At 37.7% G+C, this 12,346-nt stretch overlaps 1 protein-coding gene across 2 annotated transcripts in view; it reads left to right on the forward strand.

Annotated features, from left to right (window-relative positions):
• The window catches only part of GYRA (DNA GYRASE A), a 110,060-nt gene that overhangs the window by 88,896 nt on the left and 8,818 nt on the right, over positions 1–12,346 (forward strand). For both annotated transcript variants that reach the window (XM_010248068.3, XM_088897602.1), the window contains exons 16-22: positions 525–595; positions 711–800; positions 3,569–3,694; positions 3,807–3,964; positions 10,209–10,290; positions 10,382–10,546; positions 10,637–10,738. In XM_010248068.3, coding sequence (XP_010246370.1) covers positions 525–595; positions 711–800; positions 3,569–3,694; positions 3,807–3,964; positions 10,209–10,290; positions 10,382–10,546; positions 10,637–10,738 — 794 coding nt within the window. The remainder of the gene's footprint in view (positions 1–524; positions 596–710; positions 801–3,568; positions 3,695–3,806; positions 3,965–10,208; positions 10,291–10,381; positions 10,547–10,636; positions 10,739–12,346) is intronic.

The raw sequence follows: 12,346 nt of genomic DNA on the forward strand, positions 1-12,346 counted from the left end.
TCATAACTGGTGATCCCCAAAGGCTTCCATTAATAACAAGTGAAGTATTCTTTGACAAATTACCAAATGATAGGTCATGCAAGTGTGATCAATCTCAATAGTCCTCCTTACTGCTTTTCCTAGTGCAAGAGCATAGACATGTAAAAGGCCATTGACCTGGTTGAACTCGTCTTGAACTAAAACGGAACTGAGTCTATCTGACCTGGGTTGCAAGTTAGCAGATTGAGCCAAACCTTGAATTTGACAGCTGGCCACCTATGCTGACATGAAATTTGTGACCAGAAGCTTCAAGAAAATCTCCTATTTAAAATGCTAAAGTGTATAAATAGGAGGAATTCGTAGCTTCAAGAAAATCTCCCATTTGACAGCTGGCCACCTCTAGGGTCCGATCAATCTCCATTTCTGGTGCAGTTGGTTTGTTTACTTAAATATGTTTTTGTGTAGGTATTGGTTCTTGAGCTTTTCAGGATATAAAATGCTTGTGAGCACATTTGGTTTGACTACATCATATTTGTCTAATGTAGAGTTTGATTTGTCTGAGAAACAAGCTGAAGCTTTACTTGATATAACCCTGAGGAAACTTACTCATCTTGAGGTGCAGTCTGGCCTTCTCATTCTTAATATGTTGGTTAGCTCATTTATGTTATTCCTTTAACTTTGTGAAGAACTAATGCATTGACTGAAGTTTGGTAATTTTGATTGCTATGCAGCGTAAAAAGTTCGTTGATGAAAGTATATCCTTGACAGAACAAATTACCAAGTTGCATGATCTTTTATCTAGCAAAAAACAAATATTCCAGGTTTTTTCTTCTGCTCTATATTTTCTGTGTGAATTAGTATAGAGATGTTATGATGAGTTATTTAATTTGAAATCATTCTAAGCAGGTTTCATACAAAAAGGATGAAAAATTCTGTTAGTGTGGGAAATTGCCAAATTTCTGTATACTTGGATTATAGGTTGGTTTAGGGATGAATGTGGTAGGATGGTTTGAGTATTCAGACCAGTAGCTTTTCAAGAATAAGAGTAAAATAACAAATTAAAAGATTAAGAGTGACTGTGATGGATATAGAGAAGTGAGAGGAGGAGACATCGTGATAATGAAAAGAAAAGTTCAATCAGTTATGGGTGTGTGAGCACTCTATTAATATTTATACTTTGTGTTATTAATGCAAAAAATATAGTACTCTGCCCATAACACAAATACAAAAGGGTCAAAAAGAGTCTCCCTTCTCTTTGTTCTGCCCCTCAAGTGGAAGAATAGATTCTCAAGTTGCTAAATGCATAAAGTAATTTGGATTCTGAAACTTTTTTGGTTGACATATTAGTGTGCTGTCGTAGGCACCCAAAAATAAACCTCTACTCGTAAAGATGGAATGTAGCAGTGCGAGTAGGGATCGTTCCCACAGGGAGTATCTAACCTGAATTATGTGCTACGTGAATTAAAGATGAAGGGGGGGTGTATGTAACGAAAATCAGATTTAAAATAAAGAAAATCAAAAATAAAGAGAACGAAATTTAAATGAGAAATCAAGAAACGAATCTTGGTTTAGGATAACATCCACCATCAGAATCACGCTACTGTTCATCGATGCAATGATAAATCAATTCAGACTTTGGATATTCATCGTAGGAATTATTCTCCTGCATCTTCCTACTATTAGTTAATCGGAAAACAAGCGATCCTTTTAACCCTTATTACTGAACAACCCTTAAACAAGCATTAAAAATTTAATCCAGCAATAGCATTAAGCATTAGAGATCGATGAATCTAAACAACACAAGCACAAGCGGTTGCATTTAAGTTAGTCGACTGTTCTTCCTAGGATCTAACAATTCCTGACGTAGCAAATCATTAAACCCCAGTTGCTTCGCAGATTAGAGGGATCAAACAATTACGGATTTGATATCTAATCTAGTAATAGATTGTAACGAATAATAAGCTAGTAGGCCTTCCTAGCAATCAAACGAAACAACCATAGATATAAACATAGAAGAACATTCGATACCCAAAACATGAATTGAACAATGAAAACTAAATTAGATCTCACAGTTGGTGAATCCTGAGGTTTCTGCTTTCTTCGACCAAGTACAAGAGTTTAGCCACGCATGGTCATGGCGAAAACTCCAAGAAAATCAGAGAACGAAGAAGAGAGGAGAAGAGAGAGAGGTTCGGCTGCTCCAAATCTGCTTTCTTTCTCTTTGCTTGCTTAGTTCTTCTCTCCAAGGTTGAGTGCCTTCAGTGTTAGTCCGCCCCCCCTTTATATAGCTTTTGGGAGAGGGCTGTTTTCCAACTCCCATTAGGAGATTAACTTTAAATTTAGAAAGTCCTAATCTGATTTGAACTTATCCTATCCTATCTCTCATCTCAATCTCTTATCTTTCTAGGATTATAATTGAAAATTTAAATTTGATAAGACTTTCTTTCTTAAGATTACATTCAACTTCTATTCTAATGAGACTCTTGGTTCTTGAATTTGAGTTGGGCTTCTTTGACAATTTGGGCTGCTTCCAGGCTCTTCTGCGAAATGGGCATCAGTTGTGAAATGTGCTTTGTTGCGAAATTGCTCCGACTTTGGGCCCGGTTTCGTACTCGATGTGGACCGAATCTGTAAAAACCCAAAACATAAAAGTTGTGGGCCTTCCTTTCATCTTTCTAATGCCTCTTGAATTGTGCAAATCGGAGTCCAGAATTGCCCTGTTTTCTTCCAATTGCCTTCTTTCTTGCCCTGAATCGAAATACAAGAGTAATGAGTCCATTTAAGTGCTAAAGTGATGTAAAAAGATGAATATTAGGGGTCAAAAATAGGGTTCTTTTTGGTCTCATCACATATCATAAAATTACTCTTCAGTCTTCAAATAGGGTAAGCACACCTTTTGTGTGGTCATGTTGCATTGAGATGTAAGCTATACTAATTTCATCTTTTTTGTAACAACATGGACCTATAATTTTGTACCTTGAATCTCTGTTAATAACAATTTCGACTATAAGAACTCATGCATCGTGAGCTATTGCTCTGAATTCTACTTTTGCACTGGATATGTCAAGAATAGATTGTTTCTTCAGTCATTTGACTAGATTTCCATTATCTAGAGTGCAATATCCATAATCTAAATGTAGTTTTTTTTTATTGTTGATTGCCTCTTCAATCAGTATCTGTGCACTGCTTCTTTTCTAAACTGTCCATGATTTGCAGACAAAAGATTTGTCTCTACCTGAAGAAGGCTTCAGATACCTGAGCACTCTTTCTGTGTCCTCAAGGTGAGGAACCTTGGATGTGCTCATTATCTGATTAATAAGGCCAACAGAATCAACTAATTAAACTGACTAATAAGATAAAGAACATAAACAATTTCAGGTGAGTAGCTTGTAACTAATTCACCTAGCACATACACTGTTTATGTGTTTGAGATATCCTAGTGGGAAGTAGTGGTTGGCATTCCTAATCATAGATGTGCTAACTTTTCTTTTCATTATCTCCGTGGAAATATATATTCTTTCTGTTTACTTTATTCTTCCTTTCAAGGTATTAATCTCTTTGCCTCTCTCTTTTGCTTCTTTACACATAGTTAATAGAACAAGAAGCAACTGAACTAAAGAACAAATTCTCCACTCCAAGGCGTTCTATGTTGGAAGATGCTGACAATGGTCAACTTGAAGAAATAGATGTTATCCCAAATGAAGAAATACTTCTGGTATTTAATATGAAGACCTCATTCTATGTATTGGGTGCCTTCTTGTATTTTACTTATTTCTCCATTCATTGAATATCTGACTATGTGTTGGGATTTTGTTTAAAATGTTCAGGCTCTTAGTGAAAAAGGCTATGTTAAGCGAATGAAACCTAACACCTTTAACCTTCAACATCGTGGAACCATTGGTAAATCAGTTGGAAAAATGAGAGTGGATGATGCCATGTCTGATGTCCTAGTTTGTCATGCCCACGATCATGTCCTTTACTTCAGGTTGGTTTTGTCTTCTAGTAATGTCTGCTTCAAGTCTTTTCCTTTTTATTTTATATCTTGTTGTATATACTCTTTTTGGAAAGTTATGAAATCTTATTTTTTAAGGATTCCCTTGTGCTTTTTTCTTCAAAGTCTTAAGCCAGTCCTCTAGTCTTGTAGCCCTCCCCTTCCTTGTTAATGAGGTTTGGTGCAAACCAATTCCTCCTAGGGTTGGTCGTTTTTATTGGGAGGCGTTTCTGGAAAGAATCAATGCTGGTGATCTGCTCCAAAAGAAGAGACCCAAGATATGTTTATCCCCTCACAGGTTTGTTCTTTGTAAAGCGGATGGGGAGACTGGTTTTCACCTATTGGTGTCATGCTAGTTTACAAAGTCTATTTGGGAGTGGGCTTTCTCCCTCTTTGGGTGTAGTTGGAATCCTCCATCAAACTTGCAAAGTCTTTTCTCCCTTTCTTTCTTCAGGTGGCATATGAAAAGGGAAAGGACCATGTGGAGATGCCTGAGGACTGTGGTATGCTGGTCTTTATGGGAAGAAAGAAACTCCAGGATCTTCTTTGAAGTAGAGAGAGGTGCTGAAGAACTGAGAGAACTGATCCATATAAGGGTTGTATAGTGGCTGAAATCCTCAGAGCTGTTCACAGATTATACAGTGGATGACATGTTGAGGAAGTGGGGTGAGATTGCTAATTGCACCCGGACCAAAACAGTAATGAGTGTGTCTTGGACCCCCTCCCCCCCACTGCTGGTTTCTTAAAACTAAACTTTGTCGGGAGTAGTAGGGGGAATCTGGTCATTCGGGGATTGGGGGTGTGTTTAGGGATGAGAATGGGTTTGTTTCAGCCCTGTTCTTAGTTCCTATTGAAGTGGGTGACTCTCTCAGAGCCGAGATCTATGCTTATAGAAGGAGTCCAGAGAGCTAAGGAGGTGAATATAAGAAAACTCATAATTAAAGGGGACTCGGAGGTGGTTGTAGGGTGGCTGGATAAAGATAACAATGGATTATGGAATTATAGCAATGAGAGGAGGAAATTTAGGTGGCTGGTTCAAGAGATGCAAGTCAAGATCAGCTGGTGAAAAGATTAGCTAACTCTTTTGCTGATGGGTTAGCTAGACAAGGGGCGGAGAGGGAGTCAATGTTTTGGGCACAGGTGTAACTTGTTTCTTTTTCTATTCTTGGGGGCTCAAGCTTCAGATGGAAGATAAGAAAGTTTATCTTCCCCTTTGTAATTATTTCTATGATTAATTAATGAAATTTGTTATTGATGAAAAAAAATCTTATGTTTGAAGGGCTTGTTATTGAATCTAGATTTCCTTAATGGGCATTATATGTGTATATTTAAATCATAATTCGATTTTTTGATAGAAAGGAAAAATTTTATTAAAGAAAAATTAAGAATACAAAGTTAACCTCCATCCCTTTTATAATTATCATCTTATCCTGCAAATCCAACAAAACAAACTCCCTATGTTGAAATAAAAGGGCCAACTCATTACAATAATATCCCAAAAATAATTGTCTGCTAAAGTTATACTCTACATCATATTTTTCATTTCACCTGAAAAACTTAACCATCTTTATCACTCTCTTTCCTGAAGCACCCAAACTCCTAATCTCCCGAGTACCAAGCCATGGCTCATAGAGTGTCTAACATACTGTGGATCAAAAATCTCATGGGGAGCTTGGATTTGCTTTCAATAGCTATATGTGAGTTTATAAAGCAGCCATCAATATTTCTGCCAATCTAGGTCTACATGGAAGAACAAACACTAGTTGATATGCATTTTATTAGAGAAAAAGGCCAAAGAGGGTGAAGTTTGGACTTCTTGTATTAGTTTTAAAGAACAACTTTCTGATGTTTTTATAAAGGGTGTAAACTTCTTGTGGCATGAGTTGTTTAAGAAGTTGGGCATGATGGACATCTATTGCCCAACTTGATTTTGAGTGTTGTAATGTGTACTTGTAGCCAATGTTTTAAAAGTGGAAGGCGCAAAAAAGGCATAGGGGCCAATTTGCTACTGAGGGCAAGGCGTAAGGCGAGGCGTGCGCCATTTTGAATCAAGGCACAAAAATACAAAAAATGCTAAAAACTAAAAAATGTCAGAAAATTAAAAAAAAAAGCCAAAAAATTCAAAAACTGCAAAAAAATATTAAACATAATATTAATAAAAATATAAACATAAATATTAAAATAAATGTTTTGAAAAACCTATTATCTAAAACTAAACACATAAACTTAACGTGTAAAACATATTCAAATGAAAATTTAAAAATAAAATCAAGCATATAAAACATTTTCAAGTATGCAAAACCCACAAATTCTTTTTTCCTTAATTGCATTACTTAAAGTAGATAATGTGATGTAAAACATATTACTTTCCTGATTCTATGAGCCACCTTTGTGCCACGCCCCTCGAGACAAGCCCAAACATGTCCATGTTAGGGTGTTAAATTCTTAGTTCTCACACAAAACTGATGATTTTATGATTGTAATTGCTTTAAGAAGATATTTTATTAGGATGAATGAATGAACAATATTAGCAATAGGGGGTTCTCAAAGCTTCTCGAGACTTGTTTGGGCTTGCCTCGAGGGGCGTGATATGGGGGTTTGGGGGGCGGAGCCCCCGACCCTGCCGCTAAGTTCAAAAAAGAAAGTGGAATTTTCAAAATGCACATGCTTGGGTTGTGGCGCATGCCTAGGCATACCATGCGTGTAGGCGCTTCGTGCACCTAGGCGCGCCCCAAGCGTGCCTTTTAAATCACTGCTTGTAGTTGTAGGGGTTATTTTTGTATTTTTTGTTTTCTCTTAAGCGTGCCTTTTAAAAGGGGGGTTCCACCCTTGTCTCCTAAACTTTTATCTTCTTCGTCTCTTCTCTCTTTTTTCTTCCTCTCTTCTTCCCACATATTTGTTTATTGGATTATTGTGAACACCCAAAAAGTGGACACCCCCTAGAGTACCGTAAAACCCTCGCCTGTCAAAGTTCATCTCAATGCTCCGCCATTTGCTCCTTGGTCGAAGCAAGATTCCTTTTTAGCTATCCTCATTGTTCAAGAACCATGATCTCATAAATCCCCTAGATGCAGACCTCTTAAGACCCATTTGATCCCACCAACGAATCCAGAACCCTTGAATAACTCACCCCACCATGTTTCACCTAAAAACTCCATTCCTAGCCTTCAAGCCAAGCAAGATTCTATTTCACAAGCTGTAATTTGTTTGCGCAACTCCCTTATGATATAGCATCAACACAACAACCTTCCCTAAGTAAATCTTGACTACCCAAAAGTTGCTTACCTTAGGATCAGAATATTCCCTTGTTATAGCTTTTGTTATAACCCCCTTCAAAACTTCAAAATAACCAGCACACACCTCACACATCTTCCTTCTAAGAATTCTCCCTATGTTTACCTCATTTGGACCTTTTTACCCGTGAAAAACCATCAAGATATCCAAAATACCCCCAACACCTTTCTTCCCAAAATATCCCCAAATTTCCCTCGTTTGGACATTTTATCCCTGAAAGCCCTTAAAATACCCAAACTCACACATTTTGGAATACCTTACCCCTAAAAATTTTCAAAATACCTGAAATATCCCCACACACTTGCATACCTAAAATACCCCCAAATTTTCCTTTTTTGGACCTTTTTACCCCTACAAACACCAAAAGTGCCCAAACTATCCATACTTAACCCTATAAATAGGGGATGGTCGGGGTGACAAGAGGCATCGAATGAGCCTAGAGAAAAGGGTCCCCCACATTCAAACAATCTTGCCACATTAGCTAGATTTCTGCACAGTCATTTGGCACCTCATATTTTAGGTTCTTTTTTTATATAATTTTACCAAAGAGGGAAGAGAGGGAATACTCTTGTTGAACCCTTCATCTTCCCTTCCCTTTCTTACTCAAAGGAGAAAAGAACCAGAGCTTGACAGTGAAGAGGAATGGATGCCATCGGCGGACTTCGGCAAATCTGAATCATCCCTTTCCTAGCCGGAGCTATTTATCTTTCTTGACCGGCCTCTCACGACAAACCCCTTGGCGACCTGCCCCTGGCGTCCCAAAAGCTGCAAAGCCGACGTCTCAAGAGTTTGGGATTCAAGCATCAAGAGATTTCTCTGAATCTCTAGTATTCATAGCGAGCATAGGCGGCTTCCGGCCATTTCGAATCAATTGGAGCTATTTCATCTCTCCCCACTAGTATCTCGCAACACTCCTTTGGGTACCTATCACTGCAGCATCAGAAGCTTCAAGTCGGTAGCTCCAGAGCTTGGGTTTGAGACTAGAAGGATTTCTTGGACCTTTGGTATTCATGGCATTTCGTTTCTGAGATGCATGTAGCCTTTCCTTTGTTTTTCCCTTTTCTTTTCTTTCTCTGTTGTTGCCTTGAACAAACCGCAAGAGGGTTTAGGGCAATAGGCGCTAGGGCTATCGTCTTCTCCCATGTAAACCATTGACCTCAGGAAAGGTGTGAAGGGGAATTATCAGTATCACCCCATTCATTGAGGTTCAGCATGGAGGATGACGCATTGGAGAAAATCACCTCAAAGCCTGCAATTTTTTGTTTGAACTCACCACATTCTCTACTCCCCTCTCGTAATTCATCGAATAGTAGCTGATTGGTGCCAAGAGAGGTGTGAAGGGGGGAACCCTAGTACTGCCGCCCTCATTGGCAACCAATGCAAATGCTTGGGAATCAGTGAGGAGTAGGAATGGTGCCCAAGTGAGTTCAACCAACTCCAGCCAGCACTCTGTGAGTAACAATCCTTTGAAATATGAAAAAAATAATAGCAAGAATCCAGATAAATCGACATTGAACATAGCAATAGGGCAGAATTTTCTTGTGCCATTCAAGACTTTATCACACCATTTGTACTCTTAAGTCTTTAGTTAAGAGGTCTACTGCCGGTTTGATTGAACTCCATTATTGCACCTTGATTCGAGGGAAGCGGCATTTGCATTGAAAGGGGAGAGGGGTGCCTAACACCTTCCCTCTCTCCTCAGCTTACCCGGGTAATCCTTATCCCTATATTGGAGTCTCTGTAAATCAAAATTTGTTTCGAATTCGAAAACTAGGAGTTCAATCACTGCCTTTTATCTTCAATGATGGGTGGTGAATCCAATAATTTAGCCATGAAGTGGGTTATTTTCTGGTGCCCACAATTATAACAATGAAATGCCATATTTCTTCTTCTTCCTCTTCTTCTTGGGTTCAGTTTGTAGTTGGATGTAGCCTATATTCTAATCAAATCATATTCATATTCAAATTCGATTCAATCTGTTTGCATCCGTATCCCTATTGAGCTAAGTTGGTTGAAGTCCAAATCAAGCATTATTTTTGGGTTTTGTCAAGAATTTGGATATACCCGTGGAGAGTTCTGATGTATTGTGCTAGTATAGTCCTTGTTGTGTCTTGTATCTTTTCATGTTTTTTATTTTTTCTTCTTTCAGCCCTGTAAGGGCTTTCTTGTAATTGTATATATCTTGATATATAAATGTAGAAAAGCCTCTTTGAGTTTCATTCGATTATAGTTCTGAGATAGCGTTGATGACTGTTTTTTGATCAGTGCAAGATAATTTTCTTTTCTAGAAAAAGATGCCTACCTAGTAAGTGATTTCTTGATTTCTCCCAATTGGCTGTTTAGATCAACCTCCAACTCTAGTGTTTGTGTCACCTTGACCTACTCCAGATATTCCTTTGTGATTGGATTGAGGTTCCAATTTGTTTTAGATGGATTTTGATCCCCTCTTTAGAAAGGAAGAGTTGTAGCTTGAAAGAAGAACCATGGGATGGTCAATTTTGTCAACCACCAGCACTATAGATTGTTACCTTCATTGTAAAATATGTAATATTACAGAGAGATTTCTAAGTAGAGTCAGATTACAGAATAATCCCTTTGAAGGGTCTAAAAATTACAATTAACAATATTTTATAAAATTGTGCACTATAATGAGGTGCATCAACCGCCATATCGTTTATCCTAACCCTTGCCAAACCATCCCAAAAAACACTGCCAATGCCAACAGCCCATTTTGACAACCACAACCTCTCTCTTATTTGCATATCCCCGTTCCTCTCTTCCCTAATATCTCCAAAATGCTCCTGCCATATGGTTTTCTTCTGATTAATTTATTTAAGATAATTTCTTTGCCTTGAACATGTTCTCAATATCCCCCTATAGGGTTTGTTAATTGCCCCTTCAGGACATAAAATTCTTGGACCCATAACACTCATTCCTGTTGCAGTGATAGGGGAATAGTGTACACAGCTCGAGCATACAAGATTCCAGAATGCAGCCGTTCTGCTGCTGGAACTCCTCTGGTCCAGGTATCAACTGGGTTATATTTATTTCTTTTTACTCTGAGGAATACATTTTTATCTTAAATGTTTATCCATCTAATTTTCTAATTTGTGCTAGATATTATCCTTATCTGATGGGGAGAGAATAACTTCAATTATTCCTGTAAGCGAGTTTGTTGGAGATCAATATCTGGTTATGCTTACAATGAATGGGTACATCAAAAAAGTCTCTTTGAACTCTTTTTCAGCAATCAGGCAAACAGGAATTATAGCAATTCAGTTGGTTTGTGTCCTTCACTTATCCTTTTCCTTTGCCTAAAATACCCTTGTTCTTACATAACAAATATGCATTTTTCATGCATTAACATGACAGGTTCCTGGTGATGAGCTAAAATGGGTTCGACGCTGCACAAATGATGATGTTCTTGCATTGGCTTCTCAGAATGGAATGGTTATTATGAGTTCATGCAATATTGTAAGTACCCATATAGTTCTTGACAATTTTGTAAATGTGAAAATGATATAAAACAATGATCATCTTTAGACATAGTATTCATTGTTATCAATAAGGAATAAGTAGAACTGTTCTCCTTTAAATATGTCAATTAGTTTCTCTTTTAACCCCAGAAAAAAGAAAACTATCAGAAATCAATCCTTCTAATTGAACCCTCAAACGACAGAAGAACCTCATCATATAGTAAACGTCCTCAGTATTACCCCTCAAACTCCTCTTCATCCACTAGTTTAAGTTACTCTAATTCTCTGAGGTTAGAGTATTGGTTGATTACAAGACTGTCAATGTATTGAATTTGGATTAAATTTGGGTAGACATTTTATCCAATTAATAAATTTTATGGCTTTTGTCCAAACTATGAATTATATATAGGACAACCTATTAAAATTCATATAGGAATTTAAATATTTATAAACATGGATATTCAAATGAAAAATTGACAATAAAATAAAACGCTGCATTTTTGTTCACTATGGTTTTGTTTTTCAAGTGCATCATCTTCATCAACCAATAAATGGGGGAAATGAAAACATAGCAAGATTAGGTTTTTGGTCTTAATGACTCCTTTATTGGTTTTTTGACACCTGGGCTGTACATTGTTTAAGGTTTTTATTTTTTATTTTACTAAAGCTTGTTGCATCTCTCTAATAGTAGATCATATTTTCTTGTTATGTTTCCCTCTAATTGGCAATGGAATCTTCTGAGTAGCAATCAAGTGAAACTCAAGTTTGATGGGTGCAGCTTTGGAAACCAAAGATCAGGTAGAAGAATCATTACATATTGCCAGGATTGCTAGGGCTCAATTTTGACAATCTACTTGGGAGCCATTGGAGTGGGAAATTCCACATGGTTTGAGACAAGGAGCAAGAATAGGAAGAGGAATAGGATGCTCAATCTCCTCCCCAAAGCACTCCCAATGAGAACCACCATAAAAGAAGAATGTGAACTCAAAGAAAGTGGCATCCGTAGTTACATAACGACTCTTGGACACTGGATCATAATAGTATATCCCTTTTGGTTTTGGGCATACCCAAGAAAGACACTTGGCTTTGGAATCCAGTTTAGAACGGTGAGAACCAATAATATAGACAAAGAAAATATACCCAAAAACTTTTAGATGTATAGGAAATGTCTCCCCATCAAGAAAAGGAAGACTGGAATTTTAAACCCAAGGACACAAGAAGGAACCCTTGATCAAGAAGATAGCTATAAGAACTGCATAGCCCCAAAAACGAGCTAAAACTGAAGCACACACCATAAGACTTTTTTCCACCTCCACAATATGTTTGTTTTTCTCCCTGCTATTCCGTTTTGTTGTGGTGTATAAGAACAATTGCTTTGATGAATCACCCCATGATCCAATAAGTAAGTTGCTAGGTCTATTTTGAAATTACCTTGCATTATCTAATTTGAACACCTTAGTCTTCACCCCAAACCGTGTGAGACGATTTGTGAAACTGTTGAACCAAGGAGGGCACCTCATCACCATCGTTTTCAAGGTGCCAAGGCGAGGCTAGGCGACAGGGGGGCGCCTTGTTGCCTAGTCGCCTAGGTGATGGATTTTTTTTA

The sequence above is a fragment of the Nelumbo nucifera genome, chromosome 2 (genome assembly GCF_055504915.1).
Source record: "Nelumbo nucifera cultivar China Antique chromosome 2, China Antique-T2T, whole genome shotgun sequence".
Classification (NCBI taxonomy): domain Eukaryota; kingdom Viridiplantae; phylum Streptophyta; class Magnoliopsida; order Proteales; family Nelumbonaceae; genus Nelumbo; species Nelumbo nucifera.